At 44.4% G+C, this 19,548-nt stretch overlaps 1 protein-coding gene across 2 annotated transcripts in view; it reads left to right on the top strand.

Annotated features, from left to right (window-relative positions):
• Window positions 1-12,987, top strand: part of Ppp1r14c (protein phosphatase 1 regulatory inhibitor subunit 14C) — an 84,054-nt gene extending 71,067 nt beyond the window's left edge. For both annotated transcript variants that reach the window (XM_047558576.1, XM_047558575.1), the window contains one exon: window positions 11,420-12,987. In XM_047558576.1, the coding sequence (XP_047414532.1) occupies window positions 11,420-11,494 (75 nt within the window). In that variant the 3' untranslated portion in view covers window positions 11,495-12,987. The remainder of the gene's footprint in view (window positions 1-11,419) is intronic.
• Window positions 12,988-19,548: the final 6,561 nt, after the last annotated feature.

Below are 19,548 nucleotides of genomic sequence, written 5' to 3'. Positions count from 1 at the left end.
TCACCTCTCAGGAGCTGGGGGTAGAGATCAGATATTTCTTTTGACAAAGCTAAGAGCTTTGCCACATGCTGTTTAGACACAGGACAACCCTGAGACTCATGCTTATGGTGATGGTGACATAACAGTGACATAAGGAAAGACAGTATACCATTATGAGAAAAGCCACACGTGTCTTGCTTTTGGTGGCCCTATCCCCAGTAATTAATGATGTTATTTTTATAAAAGACGTGGTGGACAAAGCACAGACTTTACATGGAGCTGGACGTGGCTGACATTTTCTAATGACCAATTATGATTTTAGGGTCTTGTCTTAGTCATTAAATTCAGAGAGGTTGTGCCTATATTAAAAACAGATCCACCTTTTCTCCCTATATTTAGACTTATCTGGACAGAAGAAAATATGAATTTAAGACTGTTTAACACATGGTATTTGGATTTCTATATCTTTGATAAAAGAGGATCAAACCAAATGTTTGAAAATGGGTTCCTTTTCTTTAGACAAAAGTCAGGTATTTGAAGCTGTGAAGAAAACATTGACAGTGGTGACATCATTTTGTGACCCAGACCCCATCCTGTGCTTGGAGACCTCTGTAGACTTGCTGATGAGCCACAAGAAAGTTATTTGCTGAGAAGGAACATCCTGAGGATTGTATAACCAAACTCTTCCCTAGAAAATGGCGGCCAATGAGCTAGAAGTAAATGTATCCTCCCATCCTGTGTTGATAAACAGTCTGTGTAACCCACTAAACTTCCTCTTTTACCTTAAAAGCACCCTCTGAATCCCTCCTTAATGGGATGCATTCTGGTTTCTGTGGGAATCTGTGCTTCCCAAGTTACAATTCTCGGGCCTCAAATAAATGCTTTTTTGCTTTACAGATGGCCTGGGCCTCTTTAGATGTCCTAGGAAATAATATTCTCCCTCATGGATAATGGGAATCTAGGTGAAATGATGTTGGTTTCCTTAGTAATTATTCGGTGAGAGATTATAATTTTGTTGAATTTACTGCATTGATTATTCTCTGTGGTGAGATTATTTAGGTGAATTCTATTTTGTGTGGTCTGAATTGCAGATGTAAAGACTCTGAGAAGCCTGTTAGTAAGTAAGGAAAGAATTAAGGGCATAGGTTTGAAAATGGTGATAGCCAGTGACCCCCTCTGCTGTGTACAAATAAAGGTTGAAATTTGGGTGAAAAATAAATTAGCCTAAGAGGGGTGGGCTGAGTCTCTAAGGTAGAGTAATGGGAGTGCTCTCGCAGCAGAACAAATTCATCTTTAAAGGCAGATAGTCAGGAAAATAAATGGGCAACAAAGTATTGGTGGTACTAAGTTAAAGGAGGGAAAGGAAAAGCCAGGATGTAGCTAAGGCCTTCAGGAAGTGATGTTGGCAGAGCTCTTTACAATAGACACAACCACAAACCCTTACTCCTAACAGGCTCATAAGCCTCTTTTCAGATATTGAAAAGTGGAATCAGTTTTGGTGTGCCCTGTCAGCAAATGAACCTCTCTAAAGATAAGAAGTCCTCTCCTACCCACATGAAGAGGGGAAATTGAATATCTCAGTGGTGAGTGAGGACGGAGCTTGCTGAAGTGCAGTCCTTACACCCCCCAAAGCAGGGTTTATCCATGCTGATTCACTGTGTGGCCCCATGGGTGACCTGCATGGTCAAGTGGATTAAAGTTTATAGCATGATTTTTTAGTGTCCAGCTGGTTCTCTGGGTGACAGATTTTGCTATTTAAAATGGTTTTCAGGTGTTACCTTCACCTTTTCAAAGAGATGCATCCTGCCCTTCTGGAATTTTCTTCACTTATCTAAGCTTTGGTGGATTGGAAATTCTTGTCTGCCTCTACCCCATACGTACCTTGCCCCATGTGTTAGAATTTTGGACAAAATAGCTGATAAAGTCAAATTAGAGGAGAAAAGACTTATTTTGACTCACATTTTAAAAGAGTCCAGGGTCATCTGCTCTGTGGCTTCTGGACCTACGGTGAGGCAGAACATGACGCGGGGAGAATGTGGTGGACAGGAGGGAGAGAGAGAGAGGAAGGGGCTGGGGACAAGACATCCTCTTCCTGGGCACACCACAGTGACCTGCTTCCTCCAGCTAGGCCTCAGGTCCCACGGTTTCCACACCTTCCTGTTCAGTTAGGACCCATCAACAGATTGATCCACTGTGGAGATCAGAACCTTCATGATCCAGTCACTTTCCACCTCTGAAGGTTGCTGCCTTGGGGACCAAGCCTTCAACACATGAGCCTTCTGGGACATTTCATATCCAAACCGTAACCCACCTCCCGCCTCAGCTAGTGAATGGCAGACTCTTTGGAAGTGTCAGGCAGCTGCTTAAAATGTGTACTCCAGTTGACTGGTTTTGCTCTCAGCTGGAGTGAGGCTGGGGCAGGGCAGATGGCTCCCTGGAATGTGCAGTTTTAAGGCGGCGACTGTTCTGGGGAGAAAGAGGAGATGGCACACAGGTGAGCCGTGAGACCTGCGTGGATCCCCACCTTTGGAGTCCTCGCCTGCTCTCTCTCTCTCTCTCTCTCTCTCTCTCTCTCTCTCTCTCTCTCTCGGTCCCCAACCCTTGCACTTCGAGTAAGGCGTGAGTGGTATTTTCTGGAGAAGCAGGTTGAGCATCCAGAGCTCTCCTGGGCTCCCCTTGCTGCCTGGCACAGTTACTGGGGTTGGTGACACCATTCCCTGGGCAATGATTCTAAGCATTTCTTTTCAAAGTTCTCCTGTTGGTAAATACTCCTAATTACAGGGACACTGCATAATATCCGTTTATCTTGTTTCTTTTTAAATGGTTCAAAACGTTTGAAAGAAGGACACGAGTTTGGTTTATGCACAGAGCAGATTTGCGACCACGTTGCGGTTCCCTCACTTCCTCTTTTCCAATGGACCTGTCCTCTTTAAAGCAGCGCATTATTATCAGCGAGGGTCACAGATGACTTTGAACAACCCGGGAAGGCTCCCAGACGCCTGGCTCTGGTGATAATTACAAAATGTGTGTCCATCTGCCGCCTCTGGCACAGGCCGAGCGGGCGGGTGACAGGGAGGGCAGTGGACGCTGAAGGCCACAGAACCCAGGAGGGGTCTGGAGGAGGAGGGTTCAGAGTAGAGCGTGCCACTGCGATGGCCCTGTGACAGAGCCACACCGCGGAAACTCCAGAGCAAGAACGGACCTTCTGTCCTCTCAGCTGCTGCCCGCTCCGCTCCCTCAGAAAGGCCTGGACTTCCTTCTTAGAGGAGTCGTGGATCAGGTGGCTGCAGAGTCTGCTTTCAAACTCCCTGAAAATGTTACTCTTCTTTCAGTTGCTTCTTTGCTATGTGCCCACATTCGTGTGTGTGTGTGTGTGTATGTGTGTGTGATTGTGAAGAACAGCCGAGGCTGCATGCTTCCTCCAACTACTTCCCTACCTCCCCTGGCTTCGTTCGCTTACCAGGGCTTAAAGAAGTCCCTTTAGTCAGTTGTGATGTTGCCCACCTGCAATCCCAGGTGGGCCTCTGAAGCCTGAGGCAGGAGGAGCTCAAGTTTGAGGCCAGCCTGGGAAACTTGGTGAGGACCCATCTCAAAATAAAAAGTCAAAAGGACTGAGGCTCAAGCTCCCTGTGCAGGCCCTGAGGTAGGTCCCCAGGACTGTGACACACACGCACACAGGGTCACATTAGAGCCTTCTTACCTGTGGGGCCTAATTGATTCTTTGTATGTTTCCCCTCCTCACTGAGTGACATCGGAGATTCTAGTGCCCCTCCCCCTTTCTTTACTTCCACGTCACAGTGGTGTGAATTAATTTGTGCATTCATGTAATTCTTTACTTTGCCAACCTTTGCTGAGCACTTCTCACATTATTAAGTGGTGCTCTAGGAAAACAGGTGAGGAAGACTCTTGCAACCAAGTGGAGAAACAAGTAGGCACGTGGATTATTTTGTGTGCTTTCACAACAGTGAAGATAATATTTTGCAAGTGTTCTTTTTCAGCTTGATTATTTTGCCCAGCTTTAGATGTTGGAAATTTATCCATGTTAAGAAAGGGGACTGTGATAGAGTTCATTCACTTTTCTCTGCTGTATAGCATTCCTTTGTTTTAATACACTCTAATGTAGTTTTTCATTCTTCTGTTGATACTGCCTTGGGCTATGCTCACTTTTATATTATGAAGGATGGTGCAGTAAAATAATTATTATTGACCTACTGCCCCATGTACAAGTTTCTCCAAGGGCTATACCAAGAAATGGGGTTGCTCTTCATATTTACACCAGCTTTCACACTGAATCTTAGCATTTCCTTTTAGCTTGTAATTCCTAAACTTGAAAGACTTTGCCAATTTGATGCTATCTCATTGCTTTAATATATCTTTTCCTAACTTCTAGTAAGATTCAGCTTGTGTGTGTGTATGTGTGTGTGTGTGTGTGTGTGTGCATGTGCACATGCACATGTGCTTATTGGCTGGTCATGTTTCCTTCTCTGAGAATTTCCATTTCAGATTCTCATCTTCCTTTTGAGTGGTTGGTGTTTTTTTAAAGAGTTCTTTATATATTCTAGCTGGCAATCCTTTGACCTTTATGTAGACTGCAAATTTAATTTCCCAAACTGTGGAGCTTATTTTTACTCATGATACCTTCTTTTGTACAGAAGTTTTCATTTAAGTCAGATTTATCAATGACATCTTTTATGGCTTGTACTTTCAAAAAAGTCTTGTTAAAGAAATCTTTTACTACTCTGTTGTCTTAAATATAGTCTCCTTATGTTTCATTTTAAAAGTTTTTACTTTTACTTTTTATACCCAGGTATTCAAACCGGACCCTCTGATTCATCTGTGTATATGGTGTGAGATAGGGATCTAATTTTACATTTTGTCATACTATCCTAGTACCATATTTTGAACAGTCAGTTCTTCTTCACCCCACTGATCTTTAAAGCACTTCTGTATGTAACAAGTTTTTATATATGTAGGACATGCTTTTCGCGCTATCTCTGGGAAGAGACTTTGGGGAGAACTGAAAGAAAAGGTTTATATCACGGGACAATTTCAGAGTCCATCTGAAAAACATAGTCCTTTACATATCTGTCATCCTTTCCCCCACACTTGAAAGTTAAAGAATTGCTGGGTATACCATATGCATTTCAGGCCAGTTCAGTTTGTACTTAGACTAAAATTAACTAATGTGGTTGCTTAATGAAAAGATTTCTCATCCTGGACAGTATAACACGGTGCAGAGAGAAGGAGTCCCACCCTCCCCTCAGGCAACGATTGCAGGTTCCTTATGCCTTTACATGAACATAGTGTTTGAATCCTGAGCTGACTGCGCAGTAGCTGTGTGACCTCAGGAAAGCTTCTAAACCCCTCTGAGCCTATTTTGCAAGATACTTGTTATAATTAAATCAGGTGGCGTATGAAATGTCCAATGTGCCTGTCACCTAGAATATGTTCAATGAGTGTGAACAGAATCTAAACCTCAGACAGACACTCGGCACCTTCCAGAGCTTGGCTTGATACTAAACACACGGAATGTGCGTGGGGAAGAATAGTCCCCAAGTGAATTAATGCATAAAAAGGGTGAATGTAGAGTGTTCTCAAATATAAAAATATTGCCCGGTTTTAAGGGGTAGGGGAGCCATTCAGAGAGGCCTTGAGTAAAGATGTTCTACGGGAGGAGAGTCTGGTGCAGGGCAGGTGAGAGGCTTCACCTGCAGTGGCAGAGCGGGTGTTCGAAGGCTCAGAGGAGTCTGGAAGAAGGAGGGGAAGATCTGGAGGTGGGGTAGCAGCGGCGGCTGGTGGAGGGGCGTGTGGGGGTGTGGTCGCCGCTGGGGAGGTGCTTCTGGAGGAGTGTTTTCAAGTCCATCGCTAACACTTCACGAAGTGAAGAGCAGACACTCATTTGTAACCCCTTGAGAGGGGAGGGGACGCTGTCACTCGAAGTGGCCCTGGAGTGGTTGGTTTGGTAGCTGGCTGTTGCTCAGACTGCAGAAGGTGAGGTCCAAGGCAGGAACGAAATGGCGAAGGCGCTGGAGGGACCGTGGCCCTCCCCCAGGCTGGCCTGAGGGGCCGAGTGGCTTTCTAGCAATGATGGCCTCCATGCCTGCGGCCAGGGGAACGGACAGACGCGCAGGGAGAAACGGCTTCCTGGGAAGAAACAGGAGCACGGCTCACAACGTGACGCGCACACCCTGACCTGAGCGCCAGGGTCCCGCGGAGGGTCGCTTCCCCTCAGCCTTCACTGTCAAACCCCCCCTCGGGGCTGAGGCGAGGTGGGCTGTGTTTTCCTAAGGTGGTCACAATGGTATGTCCTGGATTTGGATTTGTAAAGACTCGTGTCTTAGACCATCTTGTGCTGCCCAAACTACTGCATGGTAACAGAAGACAAGCCAGAGTTGCCCAGGAGGTGGGAAGGGGAGGCCGGCACTGGGGCGTGAAGAAACTTCTAGAGTGTGGACCAGTGTGCGCCATTTGTCAATGGCTCAGGGAGCACGCTGGTGGAGGTTTCGTGCTTTAATAGGTGACACTTGATGGCACGCCAGTCATACCTCCATACAACTGTTTACAAAAAAGTCACCCAGGCGCTTTAGTGGTGGGAACTTCTTTCCCTCCTTTCTACTAAAGCTCCGTCTCCCAGGACACATGGCCCCTCTCTGGCCCAAGCCAGTGACTCTGTCTCTGCCCTTGGTTCACCGACGTCTCATCAGCACTTGACTCTGTCCACCCCTCTTCCTTCCAGAAGCACTTTCTTCTCCCTGCTCCTTAACTGCCCTCTTTGCTTTCGCCGCCTGTTTCTGACAAGCGAGAACTGGTGGCGGAGCTGGAGCCCTGGTCTTGGCCTTGGTTCCCTTTCCACTCACTCTTACCTGCAAGGCGGCCATCGTCCTGCTCTTTAAAATGTTGTCATCGTCTGCGCCGTCCAGTCGTTTTCTGCAATAATGGAAATATTCTATATGGGCCTTGTCCAAAGCGGTTCTATGTGGCTGTGATGTGCTTGATATGTGGCTGACATATGTGGTTGTACGTGGCTGTGATGTGCTTGATATGTGGCTGACATGTGGTTCTACGTGGCTGTGATGTGCTTGATATGTGGCTGACATATGTGGTTCTACGTGGCTGTGATGTGCTTGATATGTGGCTGACATGTGTGGTTCTACGTGGCTGTGATGTGCTTGATATGTGGCTGACATGTGTGGTTCTACGTGGCTGTGATGTGCTTGATATGTGGCTGACATGTGTGGTTCTACATGATTGTGATGTGCTTGATATGTGGCTGACACGTGGTTGAACATGGCTGTGATGTGCTTGATATGTGGCTGACATATGTGGTTCTATGTGACTGTGATGTGCTTGATATGTGGCTGACATATGTGGTTTTACGTGGCTGTGATGTGCTTGATATGTGGCTGACATGTGTGGTTCTACATGATTATGATGTGCTTGATATGTGGCTGACACATGTGGTTGTATGTGGCTATGATGTGCTTGATATGTGGCTGACATGTGGTTCTACGTGGCTGTGATGTGCTTGATATGTGGCTGACACATGTGGTTCTACGTGACTGTGATGTGCTTGATATGTGGCTGACACATGTGGTTCTACGTGACTGTGATGTGCTTGATATGTGGCTGACACATGTGGTTCTACATGACTGTGATGTGCTTGATATGTGTCTGACATGTGGTTCTACGTGACTGTGATGTGCTTGATATGTGGTTGACATATGTGGTTCTATGTGACTGTGATGTGCTTGATATGTGGCTGACATATGTGGTTCTACGTGACTGTGATGTGCTTGTTATGTGGCTGACATGTGGTTCTACGTGGCTGTGATGTGCTTGATATGTGGCTGACATATGTGGTTCTACGTGGCTGTGATGTGCTTGTTATGTGGCTGACATGTGGTTCTACGTGGCTGTGATGTGCTTGATATGTGGCTAGCGTGACTGACAAAATGAATTTTAAACTTTACCGAATCAACTAAGTTGAAGTTCAAAGCCACGTGTGGTTCGTGTATCGAACAGTCCAGGTCTAGATCAATGTGTGTTTACACACTCTAGGTGACAACACATTAGCTGGTTCTGACCTGTGTTTTTTTAAAAATAAAATAGAAAAAAATTATAATTTTTCATGACACTCTTGTTTCAGTCTTGAATCTCTGTGCATCACAAGTAATATTTTTGTTTTTTAACTTGAAAGCCACTGATACGGATGCTGGCGATGTTCATATTTATGTTTTGGCTGGGAGCTGAGATGCTGCGTCATGTTCACCTGTCTTCTTGTCATCTCAGCACAGATCTGTAGACCTGTTGCTTTTGTCTTTGGTCATCCCCCATTTCAGCAACCCGCACCCCCTTTCCGTCTGGTTCCTTCATTCCCGTCTTTCCTGGCCCCTCTCCCCACACTGCACCAGTCCCCCACATTCCATACAGCCGCGAGGCACTGGCTCTGCCTGGCACGGGCCGAGCCTGCCCCTGACTCCACTCCACTTTCCGTCAGTGCGCTCTGCCCACCGCATCTCTTCAGTGATCTCTGGCGCTTTTGAGTAATGCGAACCAAGAGCCACCCAAGAATCTTTGAGTAGAGATCCTTGAATCTTCCTTGAATCATCTGTAACCAACAGAATCCTCTGCTAGTGGTGTTGCCAAGTTTCTATATGGAGAATAAATATTGGTCTTGCTATTTTTTAACTCAGTTGAGTATTCAGATGTGCAAATTTAATGAACAGCTTAAATACCAAGTATCATGCACAATACAGTATATTAAGACATGTAATTAGTTGATATAAAATTAAAATGAGTTTTCCATTAATGTTAATACATCAAAAACATAAATTTCATCATTTATTTAAATTTTTAATCTCTGAGATTTATGTATATCAGGAGAAATTTTGTAAGAAAATTTGAATTTGATTTAAATTACTGAATTAGTTTTGTCTTGAAGAGAAAGGTCTATAGTTTGGATACATTATGCCTTATGTGATTTTAGTGTTTACTTTATGAAAAGCATGTTATTAAAATAGTGCAAAAAATTACCAGTTACTAATAAAGTAAATTATAGTGTTTGTGATTCTGACCTTGGCTTTAAAGAAAAAAAGAAAGGAAATTATAGTCAACTACAGAAATTCTTTGCAGTAGTCATTTGCAGAACACATTTTTAAAACAACAAAATTGAAATTATGTGCTCAGGATACTCTGTATCCATTGGTTAAATCACATAGTAAAGGAGACAATAGGAAATGCATTTAACTTTCATTTCAAAATGAAAATTAAAAATAAATGGGAAATTATCACAATAGTCAAGCTATGGAACCAATGTAGGTGCCCTTCAAGAGATGAAGAGATAAAGAAAATGTGGTATATTTACACAATGGAATATTACTCAGCCATGAGGAAGATGAAATTATGGCACTTGCCAGTAAGTGGATGGAACTGGAGACTCTCATGCTAAGTGAAATAAGTCAATCCCCCAAAACCAAAGGCCAAATGTTCTCTCTGATATGTGGATACTAACTCATAACAAGGAAGGGTGTGGGGGGAAGTTCATTGGATTAGACAAATGGGAATGAAGGGAAGGGAGAGGAGATGGGAATGGGAAAGACAGTAGAATGAATTGGACATAATTTCCCTATGTTCATATATGAATACCTGACCAGTGTAACTTCATATTATAAAAAAGTAAAATAAATGGGAAAATATAACATTATTTTATCCAAGAAAATTCTTTAGATAGGCAGTGTTCAGAAAACTGAGATAGTCCTGTATTTATCTTTACTTGTATTTTGTTCTGTCCAAGGTTAAAGATGGCGAGTGTTAAAGGGATAGCTCTCCAAAGGGAATATAGTCCAACTGCAGACAAAGACTTACACATGAAGATGTTAGTTGTGCCCTTGTTTATGACTTTGAAAAGCCAGGAACCATCCAGAACTCCAGGGATCAGGCATTAAGCAGATTGTACCATGTCCATACAATACAGATTGTACAACCACTAACATTAATCTTTAGAAAACCTGATTAATGTTTTGGGAAAGTGCTTCTGACACAACACTAAGTGGGAAGAAAGGATGGAGTTACACAGTATGATCTTAATTAAGTAAAAACAATATCCATGGAGGAAAACTTGTTCATAGTGGTTACTTCTAAGGAGCATATCATGGCTGATTTGTATTTTCCAAGTTTTTTAAAGAAAAAGCACATATTACTCTTCTAATGGCAAAAAGACTATTAAAAACAAATTGTGTCAGACAGAATATTAAATATTTAAGCTTATTGTGGCTGGAGCTGGAGAGCAGTGCAGGGCTCGTTTGGTGTGGGAGCTTGTGGCAGGGCTGCGCGGGGGCAGGGGGATGGCTGGGTTTGGAACGTCGGGAAGGGCGACAGGGTTTCTCAGTGGTTCTGCTCGCCAACGGCCCCTGTGGGCTCGCTTCACCCGCTGTTCCTTGCTGATCAGAAAGTCAGACGGCTGTCAGGTCTGCCTTTGACAAATATCAAATGGGAAGAGGAGATAATTATTACCTAATAATTGTGACTTATTCAGTAGCTGCACATTTTAAACACGAGGCAACAGTAACATATTCCTGATGTCATAAAGAAGGAACCACGCTAGATTGGTTTTTCCGTCTTTGGGATCTGGTTCATTGGCAGGTCATGAAATCACCTTAGTGGGTCTCACCCAGCATTCCTTTGTAAATAAAATTGGAGTAAAATAGAAAATATCAGAGTGCCTTGCATATAATGAGTTCTGTAAATTTTAATTTCAGGTATGTGTAGTTGCTGGATGGTAACATAAAATGTGATTTTCTTCTGTTTTGTCTGTGTTTCGCACTCAAAAAAGTCCAAAGACTGTGCTCTAAACCAATGGTGCGCAGTGTGTTCCTGGGGCCAGCAGCATCAGTATCAGCATCACCCAAGAGCACAGAAATGCACAGTCTTGTGCCCCATCTGCTGAATCAGATGCTCTGGAGGCAGGACTAACAATAAGTCCCCTTGGTGAATCTGATGCACACTGAATTTTGAAAACCACTGGTGTAGCCTTGCTATTCCAGGTGTGCTGTGAGGACAGTACTGGCATTACCAGCAACCTCGTTGGAAATGCAGAAATTTAGGCACAACCTGGACCTCTTCAATCAGAAACTACAAGACGCCCAGGTGATGCATATGTACATAGTGAAGCCAAGGAACACAAAAACCATACGTGCTTTCTGAGGCAACAGGTAGCACCAGAGTGGACACAGTCTGACTTCCTCCTGAGAGAACAGATGGCGAGAAAGCATGCTGCCATGAAGTTCGAGTGTTCTTTATTCAACTATGTTCTACCAGTTAGGGTTAACACCAAATGCATCAAATGAACGAAGGGCAGTTAACATCAGTTATGTTAAGCAGATTTTTAAACACACTTTTTAATAGCACGACCTCTCACGTGAACTTCTTTGATCTCTTTCAGGAATTTATCAAAGAACTGCTCTCCCGAATAAGAGGCATGAGGAAACTTAGCCCTCCACAGAAGAAGAGCATATGATTCTGGAACAGGGTAGAACTCTCTCAGAGATGAAGAAAGTGTCCTGGGATTTGGATTTCATGAAGACTTTTATTAAACAATAGTTGTCCTTATGAACAACTTTTTTTTTTTTGGTGTGTGGGGAGGGAATCTATTAGACATTTATTCCAGAGCGTTCATTTTTGTTCTTGTTGTTTTAAAGGTTTTCATTAGTGTAATATTTTAATAGCAAAGATATCATGACTCTTGACTGCAGCCCCACTGAGGATCCTCAAAGCAGGGGGACTTCCAAGGGTAGGCCAGGACAGGCCATGTTTTCTGCAAGGACTCAGATGTTTTGTACCTTACTATGCAGGGAAGGTGGCTTTATGACAACCAGTTTGCTAATATTTTTTTCTTAAGTTGTACATTTGACTCAGATGTCAGACTTCCTGTACTTGTATATATCTACACGCGACTAAGTTGAAATGTAGATGTGAGTTTTATTTCACATGGATGGAATAAACTTGTGGTCATCCTTTCATGGGAGGTCACAGCACATGTATTTCCAGGAAGCCACTGGGCATTCTTCATGTAAGTGCTGTTGACCTTCAACATTCACTTTCTGCACCAAAGTGGAAGAATCTAGTGTATCCATTATTCTAATGAGCTACACTACAAAAATGTAGAGTTGGTCAAGGGCTTAATTCGTGGACTTGATATGATTTCATTGTTTGGGATGCTTTGCCAGGTCATATGCTTATTGCCTCATTTGTGGTTGTTTAAAGTTTTATGAACCCTTAATTTGAAGAGCTAACCTGATTTTTAGAGAAATACCCATGCTGTCTGAGTGGGGTTTTGCAATGGAAAAAGGAAGCACTGTGTAGCAATGAATTCTCTGCTTTCAACCAAATACTGTGTGTTACTCTGTCTTCTGGAAAGCAGTCAAAAGGAAGTTAGCAGATTGAGCGTCTTCCTCCTCAGAAGTGAATTCTGTGCCTCAGTAGCATCAGACCGAGGTGGGTTAAGAAAGTGCAGAGGGAGTGTGGAGATGGGAGGGCCTCACCTTCTCTCAAGACAGTTCCATTTCTGGCTTTGCTCGGTGGCTCATGGTGAGGACTCAGGGCTCCTGGCCCTAAGTGTGACCTGGATCTCATGCCTGGAGCTAGACCTGAGCACCTGCCCTGCCTCCTCAGTTACATACCAACTCTTTGGAGTAGAATTAAAATTCAGATAGGATGTGGGTGGGGTAAAAGGTGGAAGTAGAAACTCTTTCTTCCCTCCGGAAGGCCCGCGCCGCCTCCCCAAGAAACCCCACCTACTGTAAGATGTCTGTAGGTAGCCCTGTCTGAGGACAGGGGCCAGGCATTTTATATCAAGGGTGCTCTGAACATATTTTATTTTTTAAAAGAACTATGTTTGTGAATTCTACGTATACTGGCAAGCTTTTGAAAATGTATTTAATTTTGTAATGTTTACCAATGATTTATTTACAAGCTATTTACTCAAATAAATGGAGCTGCTTACAAACCTCATAGGCCTCGCAGAATTTATGAACGTGGTGATTTCACTTCATCAGGTTCTCTGCGGATGAGGGCACCTGCGGCCCATCTATCCAGCTTTAAGAGGTATTTGCAGGCAGGTAATCCTGGCCTCCTCCTGAGGCCTCTTCAGGACAGGGGGTGAAAACAAAGGACCCAGACATGCTCTTGGCCTGAGAAAGACAGAAGATGAGCCACGTGTGCGTGCTCAGCCCTGGCTGGCTTCTCAGTTCTCCCGAGGCCAGGCCATGCTCCCTTCGTGGAAACTGCCCTTTGTCCTCTGAGAGAAAGCCTCAAGAAGATTGTAAATTTAAAAAAATATTCCAAATATTGTCATAGTGCCGTGCATAATCTAAACAGAAATTGCAGGATTTCTACGAAGCTCGACAGCCCAGATCACGGTTTTTCGGTAATGCCCCCACGCACACCCCACTTCCTCCTTCACCTGCTCAGGCCAGATCCCTGCTCCCCAGAGCGCCCCTGCTAGAAGCTGGCCTCCGCCCTAACTCCACACCCCCCAACACGCCGCGCTCACCAGGCTTGTCCTCTGCCGCTACCTCTCAGACAGCCACATGTCAAACTCCCCTGGCGGCCATCTCCCTTGGCCCTGGCTTCTCCACATCCCTTCTTACCTGTCCACCAGCAGCCGGGTGATCATTCGGCTCCCTGCTTAAACCACACCTCCTGCGTGTCTGTCTTCTGAGGCGCTGGCTCCTGCCTCCCCGACTTCATCTTTCAGCCTTGTGCCTTTGTCCGGTCCCACTGAATTCCTGGGCATTTCTGGAATATTCCATGTCTTTCCTCCTCTGGGGCTTTGTGAAATCTGTTACCTCAACCCAGAACACCCTCCCCAGCAGCAGTGTTCACAGAGCTGGAGTCGATCCCTCCCCCACAGCTCCAGCATAGCCCCCACTCTGCCTGCCCACCTGAGGCTCTTCTGTCAGCCTCTGACCTCCTGGAGGTTGGGACTGGCACTTAACCCAGCATCTGGTCCTGTGCTTGGACTGTCAAAGAGACCGATGGGTGTTTGCCAATGGAATGAACTATAGTAGGTGGTCGCAGCAACATTAGACTTTGGTTCTTTCTCATGCTGGGGGGACGGGTTAGAAGTATCTAATTTTTAAATCAGTGCTCACTTGAACATTGGGAAATCTGTTTGAACTTTACAAGTGGCTTCCATTTAAACAATCATAATGAAAGCACAGTGCTAAGTGCTTACATGTCTTATTCAATCTTGACCTTAGTCTTCTGAGATAGATTGTATTCTCATTTTACCTATGAGACAATAAACTCAGAGAGGCTTATCAGCTTACCTGAGGTCACACAATTGCAGAGCTGAGATCCAAGCCCAAGCCTATTTGACTCCAAAGCCCCCAAACCATTGGACTTTCCTGCCTCTTGCTACTCTCCATCTAACAGGAATAAAACCCAGCAATTGCCTCTAAGTTAGCAGGCCCCTGAGCAGGGCGTGGGTGGGGTGGGGTGAGGGGGTAAAGGCCGTCTGGAAGGACCTCAGCCACCTGCAGGGTTCAGTTCCTCACTCCTGCCAACTGCCCTCCTCTGCAGTGCAGCCAGGCCCTGGGCTGCTGACCTATGTTCAGGTCGTGCCTTCTCCACTTCTGTGAAGCCCCTGGACTTGTGCTCAGTAGCTGAGAATGAAGTATGGGTCCACATTTGTCCATTTCCTGAGAAGGAAGGCAACTTTGGGGCAAGAGAAGTTCTGGATAAAATACTTTTTAATTCCTGGAACATACTGATATTGGATTTTCATTTGTCACCTAAAGTCCCCATAAAGTATTGCATGCTGTGCAGAATCAGATTAGCAACAATAATAGAGGAGCTTGTGGCTATATCTGGATCTTTCTAACAAGGCGCAGCAGTTGGGAACCTGGGCCCTTTTCAACATGTCTTCTGTTTAACAACAGAGCGACAGACCCCATAGCCATGGGTCACATCCCCATTTTCACATCTGAGTCGAGGTCCTGGGGACTCCTTTTGCTTCTTGGAAAGCTTCCCTAGGACCCAGCACATTGGGAGGGCTGCCCTAGCTCCCTGTCACCTTTCTCCTTTGATTCCTGTCCTAGGTGCTGGACTCAGGACCCTTTAATTGTACTCATGTCTTCACAGGACAGTAGGAAGTGTTATCTTTGTCTGGAGTCCATCTAAAAAATAAAACTCACATTTGGAACTTTCTGGAAGCCATTTTAAAATTGGACACAGACAGGGGTACCAGTATTTCCCCCCACCATTTTCTCTTGAATTCATGTTAACCCAGATGATCCTAGAGAGGTATTACCAAGAACTAGCTTCATTTCCTTTGGGATTTGAAGTATAATTCATTGTGGTTTTTTTGTGAAAAAAAAAAAAAATCAAGAGGTTTCTCACAGCCTCCTACAAGTGAGAAAGAGCTGTCCTGGCTCCATGGAATTCCCTCCTGCCCCCACTCAGAGACAATGCTGGAAGAGCTTCATTTTAAAAAAGCATTCTGTTGCTGTCTATCATCAGTACTGCATGGTCCTCACTTGCTGACCCATGTAAGTTGCCTGAGGTTGAATTGCTTTTTAACACTGGTGGTTTTCAACCTCCCTTCACTCTGCATGTATTCCCTACCCCACCACATGGGACAGACATCTCAAAAGGGCACTGATATTAAAACATCTGTAAATTAGGCCCTAGACACCTGCTTTTCTGGTAATTCTACTAGGGCAACCGTGTAAGGCCACATTTGTCTTTGGTATGTGTTTCCTTCATGTTTGAGCTCCTTGATGAGTGTTAAATGAAACTGACCCGATAGCCTGCTTGGTCTCATCTTATTCTAGTGGATTCTAGAAGTAGTGGTCCTAGCAAGAATGGGGGTGGGTGTATCAAGGGAGTTGCTACATAGACTTGATTGTCTTCAAAAACAAGTTCTTAATTTCATACTGCAGTTGCTGGAAGACAATCCTACACGGGCCCCTCATACTTGTGCATGTTTTTTGAGCAAAGGCTGCCTTTATTTCAGACCATCTTAAAGAATGTTTGTATGTGCAGCAGATAACCTTGGAAGTTAGAGATAATGCCTCCCCCCAGAGCAAAGAAAAGGGCAGGTGTGCTTACTGCCCATTATAAAAGATTTGGGTTCCCTAAACTCAGAGTACCATCTGCTGGAAAACAACCCACTTCGTGTGTAGGTAAGAGTCATCTGTTCTTCTTAGCAACACTTTATGGGAATTGGGACTTCAAAGAAATTAACGTTAACAATTGACTCCAACCTCACATGGTGGTGCATTCTGTAATTCCAGCTACTTGGGAGATTGAAGCAAGAGGATCACAAGTTTGAGGATAGCTTTGGCAGTGTAATGAGACCCTCTCTCAAAATAAAAATGGTTGGAGGTTTAAAGCACCTCAGGCTCAATTCCCAGTACTGACACACACACACACACACACACACACACACACACATACAAATTGACACTCAAAAATGCTACTACTTTGGTTACTGTATTTCTGAGAGTAATAAACTGTCCTTCCTCTGGATCAAGGGATATTGGGTCTTCTACCAGCATCTATGAACTGTGAGCTTATAGTACAGTAAAATCTCAGACCCTAACCAGTCTTAATAACAGTCAGTCTTCTTGGTCTCTTTCAATATGATGTGTATTATTCTTGTAATTTATAGATACCTTCATGTATTTAGACCTTAGCTTGATTAATCATGTCAGCTACACAGCATCATGTTTTCCTTCAAAGTGACAAAATTTGCTTTCCCACAGAGGTAACTTCTCTTTCCCTCCTTGTTCGCAACATAAAGGAAATACTGTCAGCAAAAGACAGTGATAGATAAGAGACAATATCCAAGGGATTTAGTAAAAGGACCCTCTAGAGTGAGGTAGTGAAAACAAGCAAATCGCAGTTCTTGCCTCAAATCTTCCTCTTTAAAATAAAAAAATAAAAATAGATCTATCATATGATCCAACTATCCCATTTCTAGGAATATGCCTAAAGGAAGTGAAATCAACATGAAGAGATACATAGACACTCATGTTTGTTGCATCACTGTTCACCATAGCTAAGCTGTGGAATCAGCCTAGATGCCCATCAGCAGATGAAGGGTTACAGAAAATGTGGTATGCATACACAATGGAGTATTATTTGACCATAAAGAAGGATGAAATCTTGTAATTTGCAGCAAAATGAATGGAACTGGAAAGGATTATGTTAAGACACAACACATACCACACGTTCTCATATGTGGAAGCTAAAAATCTTTGACCTAAAAGTAGAATAGGAATCTACTAGGAGTTGGGAAGGGTGTGATGGTGGTTAGATTTGCTAAGGGCACTCTGTGTACATGGATGGAAATACCACACTGAATCCCATTAATAGGTACAATTATATGGTTAGTAAACACGTAAGTGCTTGAATGGTATGAATAGTGTGTCATCACTTGCTCTTTTGAAGTTGTCCAACTAAACTCTAGAAGTAGTTTGCAGTGTCATGGTCTGTCCAGTGATCACTGAAACCAAAAAGAGAGACTGAGCTCAGGGAAGACCTGGTTCTACCAATTGGCCCTCATGAGGTCACTAAGTGGTCCATAAAGTGTAACCCAACCCACCTTCTGGATCCCAAGGTGCTTGAAGGTAAGTGATTGGCTGTTTTATTTTGCCATTGTTAGTAGCAGGAAATTGTTCCTTTGGTGCTGATTCAATTTTTTAAAGGAATATCTCTGACTTAAACCTCCCTGCTGGTGACTTATGGAGAAGGGACAAGTCAGATCATTTGTCCTGTTTAAAGTGCTTTTTTATAGCACTTAGGGCAGTACCTTGCCCTTTGTGCCCGTAATCTCTACACGGGGACCAGTCAGTCTCTAGTTGGCTCCACACATAGCACCCCAAAACCTTAGCAAATCACCTCTTCATATAATTGGTGATGGGCAAGACGTCAAACAAAACCCCTCAAACGGATTGAAAAAAACTAGCACAAAATTTTCCCCCCTGAATCTTAATTTGTTTCAAGCATTTGTGTTCCTTTTAGAGCTGGGCCCCACCCCCTATGTCTTTAGGTTAGGAGTTCTTAAAGTCACAGTTCATGTGGGGCAGCCTCTAAAACCATGTGGCTAACACTAGTCAGAAGGAATTTACAGAGAGGCTGAGAGGACAGACAGATAGAGGCAGAGCCACACAGAGCAACTGAGACTGTGAGCCAAAGACAGAGTGCTAGGAAGAATGACAGTGGCAGAGAGGTGCAGACATTGTGGGAGGAGAGGGCCTTGCTGACAGAGGGTCCTCAGAAAGTCCGTACCTAGAACAGGTGAAGAACTAGGGCCTAGCACCCTGGAGCCCAGGACTATGGGAGGCTGCAGCTATGTTGGAAGCCAGGGTTTGGGTGCGCCAGGGATAGCTGGTGCCAAGTTGTACCTCCTGTCCTCCCCTCAGCCTCAGGATTTCCTGGCCTCCCTCCTGCATGCCTCCTCCCCAGGTGTTTCACTCTGGGAGTTCCTTCCCAGGATGGAAACTGCTGGCTGAGGAGCAAGGACCAACTGTTTGTCAGGAAAGCTTAGCCTGGTATCATGGTTTGGATGTGAGGTGTCCCCCAAAAGTTCATGTGTGAGACAGTGCAGGAAGGCTTAGAGGAGAAATGATTGAGTTGTGAGAGTCCTAACCCAATCAGTGAATTAATCTCCTGATGGGATTAACTGAGTGGTAACTGAAGGTGGGTAGGGTGTGGCTGGAGGAGGTGGGCCTCTCCAGGCCTTTGGGGTATATGTCTGGTGAGTGGAGTCTCTCTCTCTCTCTCTCTCTCTCTCTCTCTCTCTCTCTCTCTCACGCGCTCTCTCTCTCGCTCTCTCTGCTTTCTGGTCATCATGGGAGCTGCTTCCCTCTGCCACACTCTTCTGCCATGATGTTCTGCCTCACTCTGGCCCTAAGGAATGGAGCCAGCTGTCTAGGGACTGAGACTTCTTAAACCATCAGCCCCCAAATAAACTCTTTGTCTCCTAAAATTGTTCTTGTTGGGTCTTTTAGTCTCAGTAGTGAAAAAGCTGAGACCTGGGCTCCTCCTGGCTCAGGAGCACACACTGGCCGTTCACAGGGGTTCCAGGCCACTCCTTTCTTTCTGCTTCCCATGATGCCTCCTGCCTATGGGGTTGTCCTGCCCCTGGTGTCGATTCACCTCTAGCCTGCCTCAATGGCCAGTACCCTAACCTACTCTCAGATCCTTCCAGTATCCTTCACTGTGTTTAGGTTATCAAACAAATTAAGACAAGCCCATGAACAGTGGTGTACAATGCAGAACAAGGGACACAAGGAAAGTTGCACTTTGTCATCTTGTCCTTGGGAAAAAATGAGAACTGAAAGGGTAAGAACGATGCTGTGTCCCTTGACAAAACACTTCTTTTGTGTTCATTCTTCTGTTGTTTTATAACTACAAAGAAACAAAGCTATTACACTATATTTGAGCTGGGGATTTATATTCTGCAAAATATTGTATACCTCTAAAAGGAAGCGAGCCCTTCAATGCTCCTTTTGCTTATGTTTTATCACGAGTCTCATTTAATCCCAAACACCACTCCTTAAT

This window comes from Sciurus carolinensis, chromosome 7 (assembly GCF_902686445.1).
Source record: "Sciurus carolinensis chromosome 7, mSciCar1.2, whole genome shotgun sequence".
Taxonomy (NCBI): domain Eukaryota; kingdom Metazoa; phylum Chordata; class Mammalia; order Rodentia; family Sciuridae; genus Sciurus; species Sciurus carolinensis.
Note: the sequence above shows the minus strand (reverse complement) of the source record. Positions and strands in the feature narration are given on the sequence as shown.